This window comes from Leptopilina boulardi, unplaced genomic scaffold (assembly GCF_019393585.1).
Source record: "Leptopilina boulardi isolate dan_hultmark-lab unplaced genomic scaffold, ZJU_Lbou_2.1 LbouV2_216, whole genome shotgun sequence".
NCBI lineage: Eukaryota > Metazoa > Arthropoda > Insecta > Hymenoptera > Figitidae > Leptopilina > Leptopilina boulardi.
The window spans coordinates 920722-947067 of record NW_026137770.1 but is presented as its reverse complement, the minus strand read 5'-3'; the positions used below and the strand labels follow the sequence as shown (position 1 = coordinate 947067).

Below are 26346 nucleotides of genomic sequence, written 5' to 3'. Positions count from 1 at the left end.
TACAAATACTTTTGTTATTTCATTAAAAAATGTATATTATAATATTTGAGGTTATGTTTATACTTTTTTTAGTATCGTATTTATCAAATGAAACCATTAAGTACCTTCAGTAATCCTTCCCGAACATTTTAGAATATTTTAATATACATAAAATTAGAAAAACTGCATTTTTCGAACATAGTACTGACATATATACATTGAAAACTCGCGTGAAGATTTAACTTTTACAATTTTTTACTATTTTGATAGACCACGGTGCGCTGCTTGTCATCAATCTAAAATTCGCCCGTCGCATATAACCTCAAATATACAAAAAAAGACGCCACCTTAAAAATTTTACAGCCATATTTCATATACAATTTTTTTCTTAATAATCAAATATTATCCAATACTTTTCTTGTAAGCGTTAAAAACCACAGTTACATATTAAATAAAATCGACACGAGAGTTTAAATAAATAAAATAATAATTTACTGAGTAGAAAAACCATATAATATCCCAGATTAAGAATTGTTTACAGAGACGACTTTCCAGTACAGGTATAATAATATTTTACGAGCATCAAACCGTGAATGCTATAGCTATTAAGTAATTTTTCCCCCACACACTTAAACAAGGGTTATACATACTATACAATAATAAGTACAACTCATTTCCAGAGGCTATAAAATCCAAGCCCCTATTCCTCTCTCTCACACTCACATAACATTTATATACATATATACTATGACCATTAGTTAATCAGCCTTATAACTTTATCCATAGAATATTAATTTATTTATTTTTATATATATTTATGCTGGAAAAAAATCTATGCCATCATTACAAGATTCTTGATTAACGATTTGAGTTATAGCTCAAATGGAAATATCACAAAATCATTGAAAAAAAACAACATTTTTTATTTAAGCCCCCTCGTCGTGTATATAGTATATATAAGCATTCGAAATATGCGTTTCGAATGGGAATGAAGTACCAAAGAGGCTCGTAAAAATTGTGAACAAGAGAAGAGAAGGTAGATTCTATCTGGTAGAATTATGTCTTTATTAGTCAGAATCTACAGAATCTCCGCGACCGATGAGTGTAACGGTTTCAACTCACGGAGTGTGAACTGCAGGTGTCCCCCAAAGGTGCAAAAGGGCGAATTGGAAGAAATCGACAAAAAAAAAAAATCGCAGAGAAAAAAAAGGAAGAACGCGATAGTAAAAAGAAGTATAGCGAAGACAGAGAAAAAAAGTTAGAGAATAGATATTGGTAGAAGGAATAATTAAAGAAAAAATTTAATAATGAGACGAAAACTTGAGAAGACGCACAAGAAAACATGAAAAATTGAGATTCGTTTAAAAACAGTTTTGTAAAATTTTTTATTTATTTTACATAAAATGTGTTATTATTGGATATTTTAATACTATAAAGAAGCTGTAAGTCTTTTTTATGTCTTAAATATACTTTGTAAAATGTTCCAAGTAAGAGTTCCCAATGCAAAAAAAAATAGTTAATCTTTATGGCTCAAAGTACTGTCATTATTTGTCCGCCAGTGAGACTTAAAATTAAAACAAAAAATATCCCTTTAGCTCTTATAGTATTCGAGATATTTATGAAAATGTAGTATTAATACATATATACACGGAACGACATTTTTTAAAAATGTGATTTTTGGATTCCTGAGGTCAAATAACAGAAAGATACATAAAAAAAATCGAGTTCGAAAAATTTCGGTATTACAATGTTTTTTCCCTGAGGAAGCAAATAATAATATGTGTAATAGTCATTTGAACCATAAAAATAATTAAAAACTTTCAAGTGTTGTGATCATAAGCTGACCTTAAATCTGCTGTAATAGCGAATATAAATATAAAGATTAGTGTATTTTACATTATCTGTAAAGAAATTTTTTCTTATTCAATTGCTCACTATAACTATAAATATTTGCTATTCTCTTTCATATAAAATTCATAATTAAATTAATTTAAAAACTTAAAAATTCAGTACAGTGAAGAAATTGATTAATGAACTTTGTCAATATGAACATGCCAGCCATGACAATTATATACTTTAATACCAAAATTTAAGTATCAAAAAATAATCCCAATATTTGGATTAATTTGGTATACGTGAGCGTATAACTTTATAAAAAGCAAAAAAAAAAAAAAAACATAATAAAAGAAACATACCGCAGAAAAGCGAAAACAAGGAGGGACATAAAAAATAAATTGCACAGGAAATAAAATGAAAAGACCCTCTGGAATGAAAATTATTCAGGATCACGCGAAACTATGTGATGACAATTGCGTCATTATTCAAGGTCTTCTTCTCCATTTAGTATATATCGCACAGAGTATAGTCGGAGGGGATTTCAGAAAACGTGGAAGATCATTCTCCAGTTTTGTGGGCTTTGTGATTGGCAATGGATTCGGTAGCGGATCGTAAATCTGTCGTTTTTTGTGGTTCCGTTACTTTTTCGTACCCGCGATAGTGGACAGAATCCACTTTCCCAGAACTCTTGGTTCTCAATTGATTTTTTGTTTTTTTTTCATGATTCTCTCCTTCTTTCTTGAAATGTGCCTTTCGTTCTTTTTCATCTCAAAGAGAAAAAGAGAGAGAGAGAGAGAAAGAAAGAGAAAGAGACGGTATAAGGCAATGGAAGAGGGCGAGAAATTACACCAAAGAGGATAGCAGATGAAATTGGATACTGGAACAAGTCGATGTGTAACGACTGATATAAATATACGGTTAGCATCACATTAGTACCAACTTTTATGGCAGTGATGGAAGCTGATGAACGAGAAATTGTCCCGAGGTACTAACATTTGCACTGAAACACTCTTATGTTGGCATAACTTTGGCTCAACATTTCAGTTCAACATTCCCCTCAATGAGAAATAAATTGAAAATTGCCAGACATGAGCTTTCGAGTTAGGAATTCCAGGTGCGGCCAAGGTTTATTGAATTAAAAAAAAATTAAATCATATGACAAATATATTTTTAGAATTATTATACTCTGTGTTTCCTTATATAAATATCAATTCTGGTTTTTTAGTATAACATTCGCATATATATAGCAAAAGCTGTAAAAGCTTTATTTTCAGAAAAATTTTATTGCCTTTATATCTTGTTTCTATATATTTTCTGAATATATATCCTATATTTAAAAAAAAATAGTTATCACAATAATAGTACCGATAATTTATTTTAGTTATTACAAAATTTCAACTCTAATTAGATAATTATAAAAATAATTTAAAACTTTTAAGTCTTCTACAAGTACATATACTTATAAATAGAAAAATCCAGATTTTCATTTTCCTGTTCACTTTTATATTTTCTTATATTTATATGATTCAGAAAGCAAGTTATAATTTAAAAAAAATTTTAGTGAAAGTGTAAACAATTTTATTTTTACCACTTTAAATGATTAAAAATTGTCATTGGGTATAAAAATGAACAATTCATGAAATTAAAAAAAGATAAAACTTTTAAATTATGTTAATGAAAATTTTATTATAAATTGCTATTTAACTTAAAAATAAGAAAATATCAAATTGGACTGTTTATCTCACTCCTTTTTAAATTTAGAATATATTAATTTTTTATCATAAAATCAATGGAACAAGTTTAAGAGGTTTGAAAAAATTTATTAATTTCAGGAATTCCATTCGTTAAAAAATATCGTCTATATTGTTTCGTGAGAAATATGTTAATAAAATATTTAAAAGCAGATGGAAATGGAAAATAGAAAAACATATATATATATAGGCTATATAATAGTGTTTTACCAGTCAAACTTAAATCGACGTGCCCACTTAAATGGTGCATATATAAAATAGATTCCCATTTCCTGGCAGGACACTTGACAAACGATCCAAGTAATGTCCTGAATAACGCAGAAATTCTATTGACTTTTTGGCTTTGTAGTTTTCGATACTGCATTTCCGACCGCAGGAGGTCTAGTACCAGTTCTCAAATATATACCAGCTTCCCTTTTTCAAGGCATTGTTCCCAAGTTTTGAAATTTCAAGGGCTTTTAACTGTTTTCACGCTTTGATCTATACCAGATCATTAAGGGCGAGCGCATCTTTGGGAATTCGGGTCATTTTTACAATTTAAACTCATACGACTCTTTTGTTAAAGTTGGTCTATTAGCAGCAGGAAATGCAGTATTTTCTCATCCACAACACTATAGCCGTCAAGGACCTCATTGTTATCTGATCTTTGTCATAAAAAAAAAAGAGGAGGCGAAAAATATCTGTAAATCACCTACTTAGTGTTTTGCTGAAAAGAGAACGTCTTCTTCAGAAAGAAACCCATGTGATTTCATTTATATGTCTTATTGTATTCAATATATTAGACACAAAAAACTTTTTTTCCGAATCTTCGATTTTTTATGTCTTACTTTTCGGAACTCCCTTTTTTTAAAAATGTATTTAACATTGAAAAATAAATATACTAAAACAATATATTTAATCATAACTTTTTTTTTCATCAAATTCAATACACAGTGTTAAGTTGATTATGATGATTAAAAGCATTATTGGTCTATATACATATACCATTTTTTAATAATTAAATTACTTTAAAAAACAGTACATTAATTGTACTTAATTTATACATAGAACAAATTTTGTATAAAAATACATAAACTTTTTATTTTTTTTTATAAAGAATTATCACAATTGATTCATTATTAACTATGATAATAAATAAAATTTATAAATTAAACGTGATTTTATAGAAATATATATAAACTTTAACTTTATTTAATTGGTTATTTAGAGTTAGATTACTGACTGCAGCAGGCTTTGCACTTGATTTTTTTTAATAATCTTTTTTCTACTATTTTTTGACATATTATATTATCTATAAAAAACAAAAAATGTTATATAATCAAAATAAATATAATGTGATATACATACAAAAGAAAAAATTATCAAAATATTGCTTTTAATTTGAAATAATAATGAATTACTTAAGGTGATGTTGTCACGATGTTTTTTAGAAATACTTGAAAAATGTCTTTTTTTGCACCATTAACAGTTGCATGTATGGTTTTTAATTAATCCATCTGAACTTCTCTTAAAAGCAAGTCAACACAGTATTGCCAACTTATGTTAGAATTCTATAAATGTCCCTATAATCTAATAGTAATTTTAGGATTAAAGGCACTCTCACATACCTTTTTGGCTGCCTGCCTGCCTGCAGGTTACCTTGGCAACGCACGAGTGTGAGTGAGACAGAAAATTTGAATATTCAAATTTTTAAATTTTCTGTCGCACTCACTCTCATGCGTTGTCATGGTAACCTGCAGGCAGCCAAAAAGGTGTGAGAGTGCCTTAATTAAAAAAAACTAAAAATTCTTTTATAATTTGAATAATTTATATATCAATCAATGGAATTAAAAAATATTATTGAAAATTAAATATGGCATAAAATATAAAAATACCTTTTGAATATAGAAATATATCGTTTTGAATTTTCGGGATCAATTAATTTACTCTACTTTATGACCCCCCTAATTCATGATCGCTGATGCATAGAATCAAATTACAGAAATGGAAATCGTTTGAATTCGATTCGCTAAAGAAACATCAGGTCAGCCTATGTTGGTAGCTGTTAACTCTATTGTATTTCTCAATCGTGATTGATATGGACTCTGGTGTCCCATATGCATGACGTTCTGCAACCGCACGGTCCCATTGTTCATTTATTGCCATTTACCTTGATTTTCGAAAATATACTTAATCATTCATTGTTAATTAAAATCATTTTTCTGCCTCTCAGCCAAATTAATTGTTCCTCAATTATTAATTTCAAATCAAAATTTTATTGTTTACAAATTAACATCCGAAACAAAATTTCCATACAAAAATTATGTTAATTTAAAATTTTTATTTTTTCATAGTAGTTCTTTATTCAATTATTAATAAATTAAAAGTAAATACATGTTTTTACTCAAATAATAATTATATCATAAATGTTTCAAAATTGAAAATAAAGCGCCTAATAAGATATTTTATGATAATTTTTGAACACTTTCGAAATTTTTTTTGTATCACCCCCTGTTTATATTAAAATCACTTATTAGTCATTTTTGTATAATATAAAATGAAATATTATTCCCTTAGAATATATATGAAATGGTTGTCAAACACGCGTGATCGTGCTTCCAGTGAGAAAACATTATCAATTTTCAGTACTATATGTATATATGCATCGCGAAATAGAAAATTCACTCTTTTAATTGTATAGCGTTCAACGTGTTATCTAAATTAATATAAATCATCATTTGTCAGAAAGTAGAATCTAACGAGGGGATTATAGCATTGCAATGTTTCTTAATGGGCTAACTGATAAAATCATCGCCCCCTATATATTTAACCATATATATAGCTAAATTCATATGCGTGACAAAGGGAATATTTTATTATTATATATTTTATCCTTTCTATTTCACCATAAATTTGTCGATAACAAATCAATTGTATTATCAAAATTCTTAGAGTCAAATTTCCTACTTGTTTGAACTGTTTTTATTTTTATTTTCCATATAGCTAATTTAGTGTATTTAATATATTTAAATATAAAAAAAAATGTGTCGAAAAAATATTTATAAAAACAAAACATATAGAATAATAATTATTATAACGCTCTCCCCTTCGCGCGCCATCCATTATTTTTCACTTCAATGATTAACTTTTTTAAAGGCTTGCAAGTATTAAAATTATAGAAATTTTATTTAAATTTTGAGGTTATGTTCGTTTCCTGGTTAGGGGAATTTGAATAGTAATATTTGTCGGACATATATAGCCTCAAACCCATCAGTCCCTTGATCTATGTTCTTGAATTTTGCGGTTATGTTTAACCTATGACCTTAAATTTTGAGGTTATGTTTAAACTAAGGTCTTAAATCCTGGAAACCTATGCCCTAGAATTTTGAAGTTATGTTCGATCTATGACCCTGAAACTCTGGCTAAAACAAAACGTTTGAAAGCAGCAGAATCTTGCTTTTGAAAATCTGCATTTTCTTGCAATTTTATTTTTCTGTAGTAGGACCCCCAGAATGCTTTTTATTTTCTGACATCTTATTACGAAACAGTTCTTTTAAAAATATCAATAAACAAAATCAATACTTGAAACAATTCGAATTCTATTAATTGTCAACAGTCATGTTTGGTTGGAATCCAATGTATTTCAGGGTTAATAAATGAATTAATAAATTCAGAAGTTAAAGTCAGGGTACGGACACAATTTGCATGGGTTGGTTTCCATTCTCTCCACTCGCCATTTATCATCATTTTCTCGTCAACTACCGCCGCACCCTGCTCTAGTGAAAATTTAGTGACTTTATTGTTAAAATTAAAAGGTACTATAAAGTTACTAAATTTTCACTAGAGCAGGGTGCGGTAGTTGACGAGAATTATATGTAGCCCGGGTTGCCCGGCCGTTTGACCGCCCCTAATAATAATGTTTAGGAAATTTTTAGAAAACGTCTACATTTTTTTTTCACAAAATCTCAGATCAATCGATTCAATATTTTAAGAGTAAAATTTCCGACAAAAACAAATTTTAATTTAAATACATAAAAATAATCTTTTTTTTTTTATTACAGCAATAAAAATTGAAAAATTTTATTTCCCTAAAACTTTTTGGACATATTGATGTGAATAATGCATATAACATAATGTATTACTTGTAATGGTAGCAGATAGTATATACGATCAGTCGTATCTACAATGGCAGACAGTGAATATACGTTTCTAACCATTAATATATGGCTGAAGGAGCCATTGTTGCGAATTAGGTACTATTGAGCGGTCTATTGTCAAGGCCTCCGGGGGGTTTACACGCTTGTTGGAGAAGTAGGGGAGATTTTGAGTCTGTAATACCAACCAGATTTTAATGAACTTTTCGAATGGGCGATCCATTACTTCCCTTCACTCCCTTATATGTGAGATCCACCCTTTGTTAAAAGCCCTCATACGTTACAGAGAAAAAAAAACTCATCGTATACCCGAAACTATACTATATCATATAGATATTTGTCCGCCTATTAACTAATATTTTATCACTCATTATATGTAAATAGCGATCAGATTTAAAAAAAATTTTTTTTTTAATATTAAAATTTATATTTAATTTTAAAACCAAAGTAATTATATATATGTAAATATATAATGTGATATTTTTAAATAAAATACAATCTTTGAATAAAAAGTGTGGAAAATATTATTTTTCCCACTTTGAACCATTAAAAATTACCATTGGATAAAGATTTAAAAAATTTCTAAGATTAAAAAACGATTCCAATAACATAACCTAAAATTTATAAACATAGAGCCTGGCTACACCGAGAGCCAACCAGGAGCATTAAATTTGATGCTCAGGCGTATTAAACGAGTAGATATTATATTCGCGTCTGCGCAGAATGTTTGTGTACATTTGCGACCATGGTTGCGATAGGGAAAGGTTAGAAAAGGCGACCACGTGGTTCGCCAAAGACAGCGAACTTTTCTAACCTGTCACTATCGCAACCATGGTCGCAGATGTACAAAAACATTCAGCGCAGACGCGAATATAATCTATACGCCTGAGCATCAAATTTAATTATGCTCCTGGTTGGCTCTCGGTGTAGCCAGGCTCTTAGAAATTTTTTATCTTTACGGTAACTTTTAAATAAATATATATATATAAATATATATATATATAAATATATTTTTTAATACAATTATGAAATTTGTATATTGTAATAACACAAATAATAATAATTTAAATATATATATATATATATATATATTTAACTATCACCCCTTAAAACAAAATTTGCTATACATGACCATATATATATAATCACCTTTCAAATTGAAAATAAAACCATTCAAATTCAAATCTCTCATGACTTTTGAAATTCTTTCAATTTAAAGGTATTCTTAAAATGCAACTTGATACTTTTCAAATAGACCTTTATGACTGAAATTAAAAAATACTTTTTCTTTCGTTATTCAAATTTTAGCTCCTTTTGAAATATGCATTATTCACGTGTCTGGGTTCAATATTCTACAAGAGAATAAATGCAAATCAGAATTATTGTAATATATATTGTATATTTATATCTATATGTCTTCAAAAAAAAAAAAAAAAATGTTGCCTACAAAAATATATTGGGAAAATTTATTGGCTTAAAAATTCGAAAATTGATTTAACAATATATATATATGTATATTAATGAGAGTCTATTGTATTATATATATAAACTGGTTTCTCTCATTTTATAAAATGATTGGTTATTAATTTTTTCATCTTGCATATACATCCAAATTTTTGGAATTCGAATAAACCATTTATCAAATTTTCAATTCCTCACGTTAACTGGCTGAGATTAATTATATTCAGTTAATTACAAAATACTTTCACTCTGAGATATTATAATCAGGTTCATCTTTTTAATAATTAATCATTTTTGAATTGGTTTGGTAAATTATATATACACTTTTAAAAGTATCATTAATTATTATTATTATTATTATTATTATTATTATTATTATTATTATTATTATTATTATTATTATTATTATTATTATTATTATTATTATTATTATTATTAATAATATTAATTATTACATCTATACAATAAATTAAAAATTATATAAAATAAATAAATTTCAGTTCCCAAAAATATAAAAACTGCATAAAATAAAATTAGAGGACATTATTTTATTCGATAAAAAATTTAATTTTTAATTTATTTAACAATATTAAATAATAATTAATAATAAATTAATTATTAATTATTATTATTAATTAATTAACAATATTTATTTAATAATTTTTATTTAATTTATTTTTTAACTTCTTTTTTTTAATATTGTATATTTTTAAAGTTCACACATAGACACAATTAATTTGCAATGTAGTGATAAATTAAATAAAATTTTTCGCAGGAGCGCATAAAATGTAAAGCATGCGTAAAGATGATAAGAACGATCTTTGAGAGTAATAAAACGGGATTAACGCGTCATATAAATTACTGGTTTTTTTGATACAGGCTGCGATTGCGACGCCCAAATCTTGCATGGATGAATCGAAGAGACTTAACGACCTGATATATCTTTAATCTCCTTGTTATCCTCAATAATCTTTAAATTTGAGACTTCTACGAAAAAAAGTTAATTTTTTTTTTTTTTTTAATGTATGTAAAACGATACTTTCTTGTTCAAATATAATTTACAATCATCTTTTCTAATTGGATTCGTCATAGGTGAATTTTTTTTTTAAATTCTCGATAATTAATTTTCAGATGCATTTTGAATATTATTTTTTATTTAAAATGTATTAGCATATATATTATTATGAGTTAAATAATTTTGATTAAGTCTCTGTTTTCATGTTGTATAAAATAAGGGTAAAAAATTTAAAAAATATTTACGTAAAGTGTGTACAGTAAATGAGTGTCCAGTAAGTAGAAATAAAAAGAAAATTAGAAAATCAAAAAAAAAAAAATTTTAAATATTCATTTGAAAGTGACATGTAGCGCCACATGTTGGAAATATTGAGAATTAAAGAAACAAACACCCAGCGGTAAGGAAGGAATTTCACTTACCTTATCAGTGTTCCCATCAACAATAGGCAAACAATTTTATCAATTTTTCTATATTACCGACTACTTTTGAAATTCAAAAATTTTCTTCTTTTTCATATTTAGGTTTTTCTGAACAAATTCTTTATGAACAGTGGATGTTAATTAAAAATTAATTACTTAGTTAAAGAAGAATTTCACCAGAGTTATATATATAAAAAAACAAAAATGGTTGATAAGCAAAACATTTTATAGTTTGTAAGAAAAAATAGTTGTGAATTTATCATGTGATATTATTGTTTAGCGCATTTATATAATTCAAATGTTAAAAATGGTTGAAATAGCAACAAATTTAAAAATTGTTCGCGAAAAAATCATTCAAGCTGCCGCTAAAAGATTGCCTGTAAGTAAAATAATATTCCAATTTTTAACATTAACTCACACATTATTTTTAAACTATTTATTATTTGTTCTTCTTTATACAAGATTTTTAGGAGTTTCGGAAAAAAATATTTATAGTTCATCATTAACAAAATGTTTTAATCAATATTTTTTTATTCATTTTCTTCTATTTTTGTATCGTCATTTATCAACAATATAATTAATATTAAAATAATATTAAAATAACAAAGAATAATATAATAATAATAATAATAATAATAATTAACAATCGCTATTAATTATAATAATAATAATGTATTAATTTGTTATTTATTTAACAAATAGAATTTAATAAATATATAAGTATAAATTTAATTTAATTATTAAAAATAATTTCGAATATTAATATTGTAGGAATTGAATTTTGGTGAACCAATATTAGTTGCTGCAAGTAAACTAAAACCACCAGACGATATAATTGAGGCATATAACGCTGGCCAAAAGCATTTTGGTGAAAATTATGTCAATGAATTAGTTGAAAAAGCAAATGATCAAAAAATATTGGAACAATGTAAAGAAATACGTTGGCATTATATTGGTCATTTGCAAAGAAATAAAATTAACAAAATTTTAGGTATTAAAAATCTATTTATTATTGAAACTGTCGATAGTGAAAAACTTGCGTCAGCTCTTGATGTTGGATGGATGAAATTTTCTAAAAACGATGATTCCAAATTGAAAATTATGGTACAAATTAATACAAGTAATGAAGCAGGTATAATCAATAAAAATTAGTAATAACCCTAGAAGAACGTAATATAACCTCAATATCATAATATTGGTAATATTACATGTAAGATTCGTAATATAACGTTGTAATATTACAGTAATCTTACAGTGATCTTAAAATGTCCGCCTCAAGGTAATATTACCGGTAATGTTACTGTAATATTACGCGCTAATATTAAGGTAATATTACAGTAATATTACCGTAATATTAAGGTACACGGAGAGAAATAGATGGTAAGAATTTACGATCTTAAGATGGTAAAAAGTAGATGTTATCCGGTACCATCATTATGCTACTCGGTACTATCAAAGATGTTAGAAAAAGTATGGTTATGTTACCCAGCACAATCAAGATGTTACTCCGTACAATCTGGATAGTAACTGATATAATCTAGATTACTGTCCGTATATGTAAGATCAAATATGGTACCTGGTATTATCTAGATAGTACCCCGTACCATCTATTTCTCTCCGTGTAATATTACAAGAGAATATTACAGTAATATTATGGGAACATTTCTTTACGAAAAAAATCTACCCATCCAGGGAATCGAACCCCGAACTCAAAGCACACGAGTCCAGAGTTTTACCAACAAGCCAAATTGACTTATAATATATTAACGTTTTTTATGCTCTTTGAATAACTCAAATCAGTCTGTAATATTACCGTTAATATTACAGTAATATTCCCGGTAATATTACAGTAATATTCCCGGTAATATTACCTTGAGGCGGACATTTTAAGATTACTGTAAGATTACTGTAATATTACAGGTGTTATATTACGAATCTCACGTGTAATATTACCTTGATATTGAGGATATATTACGTGCTTCTTGGGAAATTTTATCTTTTGCAAATTATTTACCTATAATTATTTATTTGCAAAAAAAATAATATATTTTTAGTTTTTAAAAAAATAGATTTTTCTTTTAGAAAAAAATGGTTGCAAAATAGAAGAGGCACCATCGTTGGTAAAATATGTTTTAGAAAATTGTAAATATTTGGAATTTGTTGGATTAATGACTATTGGACAATATGGATATGATTTATCTAAAGGTCAAAATCCAGATTTTTTGTCATTAGTAGAATGTCGCAAAAATGTTTGTCAAGAACTGGGACTTGATCAGAAAAATGTTCAACTTTCCATGGGAATGTCTTCTGATTATGAACACGCGGTACGTAAAATTTATTTTATTAATTTTTTTTTCTAAATATTTAATATATTTATTATATGTTCATAAATATTTTTTTTGTTATTTTTATTTATTAATACTTATAATATTTATATATTATTCTTATATTATTAAGAATATATATTAATTTTTTTAATTATTTATTTATAACATTAATTTTATTTGATTTTTTTTTAGATTGAACTTGGCAGTACAAGTGTAAGAGTTGGAACCTCAATATTTGGTGAAAGGCCAAAGAAAACTTAACTATAATGCGTGTTATCTTTTTTTTCATAATTTTTATTAAGTTTATATAAAGGAGTCTAAAAACTTAAAAACAATATTCAAGTACTTAAATTTGTGAGAATTAATTTTTCTAATTTTTCCCTTTTTTTAAAATAATTTTTTGTTCCTTTTTGATCAAAGAATTAATAATCAAATAGTTTAAATAGAAATTATTATTTTAAATAATCTATTTTTAAACACTCTCAGGAAGTTGTATATCTATTTTAATAGAATCTGTAAATAAATTACATAGTTGAAAAATAATAATTTATGTATACCCATTTTTCTGGGTGCAAGGAGAAAATTATTGTATTGTCGCCAAAAAAAGGTATAAATAAAATTAATAGTGAAAAAAAAAAATATGTAAAATTATTGGTCTTACGATATCTTTATGATTAATTTATTTTATGACAGATACATTATTATAAATTATATATGTGAGCACCTATATATCTATACAAATAAAATGACAATATCCGCTTGCGGGAAAAATGTCACATTGGAAATGAGTTTTTCTTCGACAGCACAGTGTTCAGAGAATAAATTTTCGATATCAAGAAAAAAAAAATTACATAAATATTTTTGTCGTATTGTTGTTTGAGTGAAAATCACAGCCGTCGGTATGATGTTTTTAAATACATTATTTGTTTGTTTGTTTGTGTGTGTGTCTGTGTATCAACCATCATTATTATTTTATAAAGATAATATGATTTTATGTTACAAGAAAGCGATAGTTTTTTTTCACCTTTAATCATCTTCGTCTTCTTTACCAATCAACATATTGATAAGACTCTCAATATCAATTCTACCCTTATCATCAATGAAACAATGATCGAACGCTTCATTGACTTCCTTGTTTGTGAATCTGTCACAGAAAACCGTCAAGGCGTGCCTAAATCTAAAAAAAAAAATGTTTAAAATATAATCTAATTTATATTTATTGTTCAGATAAAATATAGAAATTAAATTTTTTTTGGAAGGCAGGGGAATAAAAATCTTTCCCCTTTCTCTTTGACAGGGATTTTTTTTTCTATTTATTGATTTAGAATTAAATTTTGAAGGATCTAAAGGAAGTGATTAAATATTATTTTAATAAATTACAAAAATTGAATACCTTTCGCCGTCAATTTTTCCTTGACCATTGTCGAATGTGTTAACACATTTAATTATAACATCATCATCATCGGTACCTAATGACAAAAAATATTTTAATGTTTAATATCAACAATGCTAATTTCATTGGAAATGAATTTTATTTGTATTTTGTACACTTACCTCCTTTAAAATGGAATCATCATTAGATTTTACAATCCCAGAGTTCATGAAAAAGTATAAAAACAGTTTTATTATTATTATTACTGTAAATATATAAAAATTAAAGTAATGCAATGTTTAAACTGAAAAATTGATTAATTTTTCTCATATTTTCAAATAATTATTGGAAAAATAAATTTAATAAATTAATATACCTTGCGATAAGCGTCCTGCAAATAGATGAAGAAATTGCGTGAAATTAATGGGAACAGGTACTTCCTCAAGCATTGCTTCAACATCTTTCTCCTCAACCATTTTTCCCACTTGATCGAAGATCCATGTTAAATCTTCTTTACCAATAACACCATCTTTGTCATGATCAATTAGTGCAAATCCCTAAAAAATATTTATAGGTTTTTCTTTTATTTTTTTTTGGTGTATTGACAACAATTAAATAATTTTTATTATATACAAAGATTTAACATTTTTTAAAATGTAAAATTCAGTATTTTTACAGATTTTTAAATTGCAATTTAGTAATTACACAGAAAATTAAAAGGCATTAAAATAATAAGCGTTGCAGCTTATTTTAATGCCTTTTAATTTTTTGTGTACACAGGCTGACAAAATTTTGTCCTACTTAAGAATCAAGAACCAAACTTTATGCTTTTCCGAAGCATTTTGACGTACTGAATCCGAATCTGACCTTATAATTGACAAAGCACGTCAAGTTTTTGAGATATTCTAATCTAAATGTGCAAAAAAAGACGTTTTTTTAAAATCATATTTGAGGACATTAACAGATAATTTTTTCTAAAAAGGTTGTTGCAGCATCTGCGAAACAAATATTTTTACCCTTTATGAGGTAACATCAACCAAAAACTTTCAAAAAATCGAATTTTTCTTTTTTTGCTTAAATGGTCCCTTATAGGGTGTTATAAATAATATCCCATTAGTTTTAAGCCAAAAAAAAACATGGAACTATTTTGAAAAAATAATTTTCGGTGGAAAGACACATTGCAGAGTAAGAAAATTTAATATGATTAAAAAATGAATTCAAAAATCACTACCATGGGTAGTTATTGTGGTATTCTTAGCTTTACCTTAAAAATTTGTAGTCCGCCATGTTGGATATGTCATTTTAAATTTTGAAAATCTGACGTCATATTCATAATGTGAAAACCCAAAAGACCCCGAGTAACAAGTTTTAATCAAAAACTGCCCATTTTAAAAAAAAATGTCCGCCATATTGGATCCGACATTTTGAAATTTAAAGAAAAAATTAAAAACTAACGTCATATTCGTAATCAGTGACCCCAAAAAATTCCTAGCAATACACTGTAAAACGAAAGGTATTAATGTAATACCATCTTTAGGTACTAAATTGTTATTTGGTTCTATTTTGATACCTAAAATCGGTACTGTTTTAGTACCTTCTTTTTACAGTGATATGTTTCATGTAAATCCGTTAAATTTTCAATTTTGTCATCCGCCATATTGGATCAGCCATTTTGAATTTTTAAAAACTGACATCGGAATCATAAACAGCGCCTCCCACAGTTTTTAACGGGTTTACTTGAAATTTGGACTTAGGGACACTTTTCCTTAGGGAAGTACGTAGGATTTTTTAACCTTCGCTTGACAAGATGCCCACCCAGGGTGGGCCAGACAAATTGAAATTGCCATATCTTCTAAAGTTTTGCCTTAATTGAATCGCGATTTTAAGTCACTGAACAAAATCTTAAGAACTTTCAAAAAATGTAAACACAAATTTTTAAAAAAAATTTCTTCTTGATTATTTATAACTTTTATCAATGTATGTACGGAGATAACCGGGATGATTCAGATATTTTTTTAATTCTATTTTACAAAAAGACTTGAAATCATGCAGACTTTTCACTGTGAGTGTTTTATGATGTCAAATAACAGATATAAAAAATATTATATCGCATTTTTCATTTGTTTAAACAATTTATTGTTATTTTTTATTAACTTTTTTTGTTCTGCACCTACAAAGATGCAGTTTTTTTCTAATTTTGCAATTTATCAAGCGAAATATAATAAAAGATAGATTTGATGTAAAATTATTAATTCAATAATTGTTTAAACAATTATTGTTATTATTTACTAACTTTTTTTGTTCTGCACCTAGAAAGATGCAGTTTTTTTTCTAATTTTGCAATTTATCAAGCCGAATATAATAAAAGATAGATTTGATGTAAAATTATTAATTCAACAATTGTTTAAACAATTATTGTTATTATTTACTAACTTTTTTTGTTCTGCACCTAGAAAGATGCAGTTTTTTTTCTAATTTTGCAACTCATCAAGCCGAATATAATAAAAGATAGATTTGATGTAAAATTGTAAATTCAACAATTGTTTAAACAATTGTTAAATTAGTAAATTTATGTCAAATCTGTCTGGCTATATTATATTCGGTTTGATAAATTGCAAAATTAGGAAAAAACTGCATCTTTCTAGGTACACTACAAGAAAGTTAATAAATAACAACAATAAATTGTTTAAACAATCGTTTGAATACTAAATTAATATAAAATCTTCATGTTTATTATGTTGAGCTTGCCAAGTTGCAAAATTAGAAAAAAATTGCAACTTTATTGGAACATTATAAAGAAAGTTAATAAATAGCAACAATTATTTGTTTAAACAATTGGTTAAATAGTAAATTCATATAAAATCTTTGTGTTATTATGTTGTGCTTGTTAAGTTGCAAAATTAGAAAAAATTGCAATTTTCTAGGAATATTATGATGAATGTTAATAAATAGCAACAATTATTTGTTTAAACAATTTATAATAATAGTTGTTGCAAATTGAATTATATATTTTATTTTATTTATAACCTTTGAATTAATAACTACGAAGAAAAGGTAACAAATTTATAAAATTCTTCTACTGTCGTATGTATATTTGAAAAAGTTATAAATTATTAATAATAAATTGTTTAAACAAATAAAAAATCAACAAAACATTAATAAAATATATTATTTGGTAACATATAACAATTTTGGAAAAAAACTGAATGATTCTAAGTTTTTATTGCAATATACAAAGAAGAAAACATTTGGCCCACCCTGGGTGGGATCTTGTCAACCGTGTATATAAAAAGTATCCAGTCCGGCGAAGGTTAAATTGGTTGATGCTTTTCCATTCTACAGCTATTTTTTGAGTAAATTTTTTTTTTGAAAACTTACATTTTTGTTATAAATGACATGCCATCCCAAGAAGCACGTAATATAACCTCAATATCAAGGTAATATTACATGTAAGATTCGTAATATAACGTTGTAATATTACAGTAATCTTACAGTGATCTTAAAATGTCCGCCTCAAGGTAATATTACCGGTAATGTTACTGTAATATTACGCGCTAATATTAAGGTAATATTACAGTAATATTGCAGTAATATTATACCGTAATATTAAGGTAATATTACAAGAGAATATTACAGTAATATTATGGGAACATTTCTTTACGAAAAAAATCTACCCATCCAGGGAATCGAACCCCGAACTCAAAGCACACGTGTCCAGAGTTTTACCAACAAGACAAATTGACTTATAATATATTTACGTTTTTTATGCTTTATGAATAACTCAAATCAGTCTGTAATATTACTGTAATATTACCGTTAATATTACAGTAATATTCCCGGTAATATTACCTTGAGGCGGACATTTTAAGATCACTGTAAGATTACTGTAATATTAAAGCGTTATATTACGAATCTCATGTGTAATATTACCTTGATATTGAGGATATATTACGTGCTTCTTGGGATTTTGTCAAAAAACGATATTTTTTAAATATCCTACGTAGTTCTCTACCAAATAACACGTTCTTTCATAATTCGTTTGAAATTTTTGTCCATAGGTACTCATAGAAAGTAGAAAACCTTCCTCCCGTTGAGGCTGTTTTAAAAAACGTGGTTTTGGTTGAAGTGCCGCGCCATTTTGAGAAAACAAAATTTTTTTTCGTTTTAGTTTAGTTTAATACATATGTTTAACGTTAAAAAAAACCCATCATTTTACTGTTCTATTTTCTTAAAATAAATTATTGAAATAGACTCTCATTTTTTACGTGCTCTGGGTGATGTTACCCCTTAAAATGCATTTTTAAAATTTTTAAATGCAATTTAATGGCGCACTCACACCTTTTTGGCTTGGTTCTGAAGTAGACCCAAATTTTGTCGGACTGTGTTATCTGAATTTATAGAAGGGGTAACTAATGATTGTTTTTTTTTCTACCTCTTTAAACTCGGCGACTTGTTTTTGAGTAAACATAGAAAACACACTGGACCCAGTGCGTTTGACTTTTCTGCTACCTCGACTTTCTCTACTTGATCTGGAGGATTTTGGAGTTTCTGCGGGTGTTGGTGGTTTTTCTGGTACTGGTTCTGGTTCGGGTGCTGGTGCTGGTGCAGCTTCCGCTGCTGGAGCTGCTTTTGCATCCTCCTTCTTTTTAGTCTTCTTCTTAGTCTTATCCGCCTTTAGTAAAAAAAAAATGTTAAAATATCATACGCACTAAAAAAGTAGATATATAAGAAAACCATTTATTTGTCCGTATTTGATTCACTAATTTTTGTAATACAATAAAATATTGAATCAAATACGAATAAGTAGGATTTTCGATGTGTATTTTCGCTAAATTTAATTCAGCGAAGTTGTATCGATTAAAATAATTAGAATTAGTCATATAGTTCACTGAAAATTAGTAGAATTATTATTAATTTTTTTTGTTTTATCTGCTATCGGTAAAACAGATTTGAAGACTTAAATTAGTAATAGTTCCATTGATTTGACTGAATTTCAGTGGAAATTTCAGTTATATTCTGTTGATTTTAGTTCTTCAGATTTGTTAAATTCCAACTATTTGCTCAGTTAAATTTCATTGATTAAAATTTAAAAATAATTTAGAATGCAGCTTTGAATATGAAGCTTTTTTATTAAGAAGCTGTATTGAATTTTTTCAATTAAATTTTCTCAAACAATGTATAATGAAATGAGATGTTAAAAAATAAAATTTTTTGAAAGCATTAATAAAATTAAGAAGATTTCCAATTGCTTCTAAAAATAGGCAACTGTTAATGGAAATGAAGGCGATCTGCCAAAACTTATGCGTCTCATTTTCCTTATCTAATTAAAAAAGTAAATGCACTATTTTTTGTTTTTTATTTATTTAGAGAAAAAATTAAAAAAATAAACAATTTTTTCAATTTATTTCTTGATCATCAAAAAAAAAAAAATGTTTTGAAAATTACTTTATAACCAAAGAAGATTTATAATAAAAAAATTATAATAAGCAATTTATAACTGTAATGTTTGTAACATATAATGAATATATATATATATATAATCCAATGTAAGAATTGTCCACTATAAAGCAGGAAATGAACAATTGCGGTTTTAATAATCCAGAAGCAATAAACACTAATTTGCCAACACCAGAAAATAAATCACGATAATCACCAGAGATCGTATACCTCACGTAATCCTTTAGAAGTTTATGGGTGCACTATAAATATATATATACATGATAAAATTAACACCTTTTCTCAATTGAAACTATAATATTAAAAACTTTTCTTCATTTCTTTATATATATGTATATTGTCTTCGTTTATATCACAGGGTAATTTTGTTTTTTAAATCGCACTTTTTTTTCCAAATTTTACTGATAAATTTTTTTTGGAAATTTACATTATTGCGTTGTTACTTACCATGATTGTAGAGTTGGTTTCTAAAGAAGAAAAAGATGAAGAAGATACACGATGATTACAGAGAACCAACTGATCATGTGATTGATCTGAACTTCTCTAAGTAACTTCTGATCGTCTCCCCCTCCATTCCTTGATTAATTAAGAAGGGATCTCTTACCCGGTAACATCGTCAACGCCTATCAGACCATATATAGTGTCAGCAAACTCGAAATAGTACCCTTTGCTATTGTTTTCTGTACGAAAAGTATTGAGGGATTCCACGGGTAAAACGAACAGTTGTCGGTGACAAGTTATCGATTTGGCTCAAAATTTTTAGGCGTATTCTACCTCTAAAAATACTCAACTAGCCAAAATTTCAAGCCCCTATCTCATAAAGAACACTCACAATCGTAAATTTCGTGAAAAGTGACATTTTTCAAAATGAAGATTGAAAAATCCATTTCTTCTCGAAAAAATGTTAATTTTGGTCAAAAAAAAAATTGGAAAGATACTAGTCGATGGGAAATTTTCCAAAGAATCCAATGCCGTTGGAATTTTTGACCTATCTCTAAACGCATGCGCAGTAGATTAAAAAAACTGATTTTTTTAAAAAAATTCATAACTCAAAATGACCTATTTCGATTTGGCTCTAATTTTCAGGAAAGACAGCTGAAAAGCTATACTTTAAAATGGTTATACCTAAAATTTGCATATTTTGAGTTTTTAACCATTTTTATGCAAAATAGTGAGCTAATTCAAATTTTTTCAAGGTTTCCTTACAGTATTTGCTTTTTGTGCGCATGCGCAGTTATATAGACAAAAAATAAGCCCAAATTCAAAATCCTCGAAAAATTTCCAATCAATTATCTATATTAACACTTCATTTTTATTTATTCTAAACAAATTTTAACAGAAAAAACAAATACAACACAGAAAATTAAAAGGCATTAAAATAAGCTGCAACGCTTATTATTTTAATCCAATTTTGCTTATTTTAATACCAAAATGGATTAAAATAAGCAAAATTGGATTAAAATAAGAAGCGTTGCAGCTTATTTTAATGCCTTTTAATTTTCTGTGAAGTTATAATTAAGAGCATTGCAAATATGAGAGTGTTTAAAAAAATTATTTTTTGCGTTTACTTCTTGAATTTGCCCTTGATTATCATTTATTTTTATTATTATATAATAATAATAATTGGTTATAATAATAATATTTTTATTATTAATAATAAAAATAAATGATAATCAAGGGCAAATTCAAGAAGTAAACGCAAAAGATAATTTTTTTAAACACTCTCATATTTGCAATGCTCTTAATTATAACTTGTATTTGTTTTTTCTGTTAAAATTTGTTTAGAATAAATAAAAATGAAGTGTTAATATAGATAATTGATTGGAAATTTTTCGAGGATTTTGAATTTGGGCTTAGTTTTTGTCTATATAACTGCGCATGCGCACAAAAAGCAAATACTGTAAGGAAACCTTGAAAAAATTTGAATTAGCTCACTATTTTGCATAAAAATGGTTAAAAACTCAAAATATGCAAATTTTAGGTATAACCATTTTAAAGTATAGCTTTTCAGCTGTCTTTCCTGAAAATTAGAGCCAAATCGAAATAGGTCATTTTGAGTTATGAATTTTTTTAAAAAAATCAGTTTTTTTAATCTACTGCGCATGCGTTTAGAGATAGGTCAAAAATTCCAACGGCATTGGATTCTTTGGAAAATTTCCCATCGACAAGTATCTTTCCAATTTTTTTTTTGACCAAAATTAACATTTTTTCGAGAAGAAATGGATTTTTCAATCTTCATTTTGAAAGATGTCACTTTTCACGAAATTTACGATTGTGAGTGTTCTTTATGAGATAGGGGCTTGAAATTTTGGCTAGTTGAGTATTTTTAGAGGTAGAATACGCCTAAAAATTTTGAGCCAAATCGATAACTTGTCACCGACAACTGTTCGTTTTACACGTGGAATCCCTCTATTGTCGAAACAAAATAATATATTTGTCTTTTACGATATGATTATTCGCAAACAAAAAATCAAGAAAAATAAATTATTTCATAGCATATTAAAATAATTATTAATTTTGTTTTTCCAATTTGAGAAATAAAAACAGAAATAACATTGTAAAAGAAGGTAAATAGTAAAATTAAATTTAAAAAAAGTTAAAAGATTAGATTTTAACTCTAAAGTGATTTTTTGAATTTATAGTTAAGGATAAGATTTTTTTTCTCTGATTTAATTGTAAAAAATTTCTCTTCATTTAAATATTGATAACAACGATACAATTAAACGTGAAAAATCAACAAAATAATAAATAAAATAAAAGTTTTTAAACGCCTATGAAGTGTTGATTTAAATGATGTAGTTGATTTTAATGAAAGTGAAACATTTATTAACAAAATAAATTTTAATTATATAACAAAAAACAAACTTTTTCTGTCCACATATATACATAATTTTAATGAATTTTAACTTTTTTGACCAGATGTTAAGCTGATGAAATAAAGTGTTCACTATTATTTTAATTGTGGACCAGTTTTTGAGCAACAAACCATTGTACTGAGATTATTGAGACTTGCTCGGATTTTACGAGCTTTTCCTAACTTATTTTGTCTTCTCTTTACATTAAACAATCTTCTATTTCTTTTCTTCTTTTTCAAACTCGGTGTTTTTGTAGACACACTTCTCACTAGTTTTTGCATATTTTTTCTGTAAATAATTTTTGTTAGTTTTTAAATATAATTGATTGAATTTAATTTAAATTCATCGACATTCCAATATTAGTATTCTTTAAATTAATATTAATAATTTATTTATTTAATTTAATAAAAAATAAATTAAAATAATTTAATAATTATTATTTGCACAGAAAATTATAAGGTATTAAAATAAGCTGCAACGCTTATTATTTCAATCAAATTTTGCTTATTTTAATACCAAAATGAATTAAAATAAGCAAAATTGTATTAAAATAATAAGCGTTGCAGCTTATTTTAATGCCTTTTAATTTTCTGTGTTTTTAATAATAATTGGATTAATTGAATAATTATTAATTATTGAAAAATAGAAGTTAAAGCCAAGATTCTAAAATAAATAATAAAACAATAAATTGTTATGTAAATAATGATGTCTAAATTTCAATAATTACATTCTATTTCGACGCAGAACAACCAGTGGATCAGACTTGGATCGATTTTGGGTTTTTCTACTAATAACAGTTAATTCCATAACTGATCTGGAAACATTTTGAAAGTAGAGATAGTATTATTTTTATGACTAGCGATATATAAATATCCGACAGAAAAGTTTTAACGCGAATTTTAAAATTAACCAATAATTAGAAATAAGAAAGAAAATTGTGATTGATTAATTTTAAAAATACCGCCAAAACTTTTCTGTCGGATATATTTTTTCGGTCATTTGCGATTTCGGTCAAATGAAAATTCATATATACAAATAAATATTCTGCTAAATGAAAATTATATTAACCCTCGGAGCACATACTGGGTCACACAAACCCTGTCATTAATTTCAATGAAGTGTAATTTGAAAAGTCGGCAATACAACACGAACCTAAGGCCATATAGTGGTAACTAACTAATAAGGAATAATAAGTAACATGATAATCCAAAGAAAATAATAAAATACTAGTAAATATGTTATTAAAAAAGTATAGTTTTAAAAAGTTGTGTCGAAAATCACATTTTTATCGTCTTAAAAGTTACCTTCGTTAAACTACAAAATAAATACCTTTTTTAAAAATAAAATAAGGTGGTATTTTTTCCCTTATTCTAACACACTTCGAGAATATAAATCCCAATTTTTAGCTTAAAATATTAAAAATTACAAAACTTACATTTTTTTTTTAAATTCAATTTTTTCTTTTTAATTAGTTAACTTCACGAATTTTTTTTCAATATGCAAATAATTTAATAATATTTCTCAACTGCATATTCTTATTTTACAAGGTTCAATGAATAAAAAAATATTTTTTTTGTGTTGATCAGTCCAATAGTTCAAAAATGGGGGAGTTTTTTAAAGTAAACAGGGTCACAGCGACCCAGACTGTGCTACTTGTTCGAAAAAAGAGGTGTGTGCTCCGAGGGTTAAAGAAATTCTAAAATTAGTAGTAAAAGATAGTTTTAGCTAGACTTAACGTACTTTAAATTGTAAGTAGTAAAGCACAATATTTGTCAGACAAAAAAAAATCTTGTGTCTTTAGTATCAGTAGTAAAACTGTTTTGTAGCCAAACAAAATGTTTTTAACTCTCTTTTAATATTTTTATACTTTAAAAAATTTTTGTTTTCAAATTGCTAAAATTTCTTTCCACTTTTCTGTTAAATTTCAATTTGTCAAATTTGAAAAAAAGTTTCATAAAACCTGCTATTGGAAATATTTATCGTTGCCGAAGAACTTTTGAGTGTTGCAACAGATTCCTTGGATTCTGCCACTGGTGTATTTGATATGAATCCCGATTTATAAGAAGAACACTCGGATAGTGTTGTAATATCATAGGGTGAATATAACGGTGGCATGTATTGTCGACGTGTGATATTGTTCCACCAAGTCCATCCTGATCCATTTGAGATCCGCCTTGAAATGTTTTCATCAATATTTTTTCATATTTTTAATTTAATAATTATTTTCAATTTTTTTTCTTTTTTTTTTTTTTTTTGAAGTTGAGATTTAAATGCGTGAAAATTTTTTTAAGGGAAAAAAACAGTTCGCTCGGATTTTTTTTTAAATCAGTAGAAATAATAATATAGTGGACTGTTTGATACTGAACAGTTATTGTAACAATTATTTTGTAAATTTTCGAAAAAAAATTTTGAGGCAAGAAAAGAAATCCAAGCGAGGAAAAAATATAAAAAGTGAATGATCAAGTACACATCTCTATGAATGGAAACACATTGACGATCCTCTTCTTTCACACAGCAAGGACTGAAAATATTTCAATTTTTTTTTTTCATTAACTTCGTAAGATATTATTTTTAAAAATAAAATGAAATTTATTATTTATAATTTTATTCTTGTTTAAATTAATTTAATATTTTAGTATTAAATTTTTTTAATTTTTTAATTTTAAATACAATTTGTCAGAATTTGAATAAATATTGAAACAATTTTTCAACTCACTTTTTAATTTTGGCGTCTTTTGCTTTTGGTCTAAAAGGTAAAAATTTTTTTTTTATTATATGTGATTAGAAATCATTCACCATATTTTTGGCTATTTTTTTGTGATAATTTTGTTTGAAGTAAAATTCATGTTTTCTTACTTTTCATTGACTTTTAACACTCTATGTTCGTAAGACATATTTGCAAAGAAATCCGAATCCATGACACGTTGTTTCTTGTTTGTATTTTTACTTTAAAAACAATATATAAGATTAAATTTATTTCTCACGGCGAAATAATAAAGAAATTAATTTAAATAAATTAAAAAAAATTAAATTAAATTTCTCACATGCACTTGCTGCAAATGCACTTGCTTCCACAGTCTCTCGGTTTTCCTATACATGGTAGTGGTTTTCGTTTTCGTTTTTGTAAGCGTTTTATGAAAATTTCTTTAGGGTATCGGCTGTAAAATCAAACAAATTGTAATAATAATAATTAAATCAGTACTTGTTAATCTAAAAAAAAGATAAATTAACAAAATAATTACATCAATATTGCCATAAGATTGGAGATATAATTGAAACTATTTATCGTAAATTCAGAAAGATATTCTGTCTGTAAATATCCCTTTATAGAATTTATTACACGCGAAATATCTATCTGATTTAAATTCATTTTTTTAATAATTGTAAAATAACAATAAATTTATCAATATACAATTGAGGTTACTTGAATTAATTTACTTTAAAAGTTGACGTCAAACTGAAAATTTTTTTAACCAATAATTTCAGATATACATTCAGAGTTTTAAATAGTGTTTTGCAATTGTTTATACCTGACAAATTAAATTTTATTCTTAAAAATTTTATAAATAATAAAAATATAGTATTTATAAAAAAGGTAGTTGTTTAAATATATCTTTATATTTTAATTGAAATAATTTTTGTGATGTCAAGTGTTGGTATTATTTAATATTTTAATAAATTAGAAATTTAAAATTAACATACAGTTATATAGGTAAAATTTTTATATTATTATATTATTTC

At 26.3% G+C, this 26346-nt stretch overlaps 3 protein-coding genes across 3 annotated transcripts; 1 reads left to right on the top strand and 2 right to left on the bottom strand.

Moving 5' to 3' along the window:
- Positions 1-10775: 10775 nt before the first annotated feature.
- Positions 10776-13933, top strand: LOC127279549 (pyridoxal phosphate homeostasis protein). The gene is made up of 4 exons (XM_051301983.1): positions 10776-10973; positions 11366-11726; positions 12677-12918; positions 13114-13933. Exons 1-4 carry the CDS (start codon positions 10893-10895, stop codon positions 13180-13182), a joined length of 753 nt encoding a protein of 250 aa, XP_051157940.1. The 5' UTR covers positions 10776-10892; the 3' UTR covers positions 13183-13933.
- LOC127279550 (myosin regulatory light chain 2-like) lies at positions 13585-20343 on the bottom strand. Its single transcript, XM_051301984.1, has 5 exons — positions 20198-20343; positions 18726-18965; positions 14669-14850; positions 14315-14392; positions 13585-14098 (listed from the first exon to the last, which is right to left on the bottom strand). Exons 1-5 carry the CDS (start codon positions 20198-20200, stop codon positions 13948-13950), a joined length of 654 nt encoding a protein of 217 aa, XP_051157941.1. The 5' UTR covers positions 20201-20343; the 3' UTR covers positions 13585-13947.
- A 2210-nt stretch (positions 20344-22553) lies between these two features.
- Positions 22554-26070, bottom strand: LOC127279548 (uncharacterized). The gene is made up of 8 exons (XM_051301981.1): positions 25848-26070; positions 25650-25763; positions 25462-25551; positions 25322-25351; positions 25073-25126; positions 24566-24778; positions 23333-23419; positions 22554-22893 (listed from the first exon to the last, which is right to left on the bottom strand). Exons 1-8 carry the CDS (start codon positions 25973-25975, stop codon positions 22701-22703), a joined length of 909 nt encoding a protein of 302 aa, XP_051157938.1. The 5' UTR covers positions 25976-26070; the 3' UTR covers positions 22554-22700.
- Positions 26071-26346: the final 276 nt, after the last annotated feature.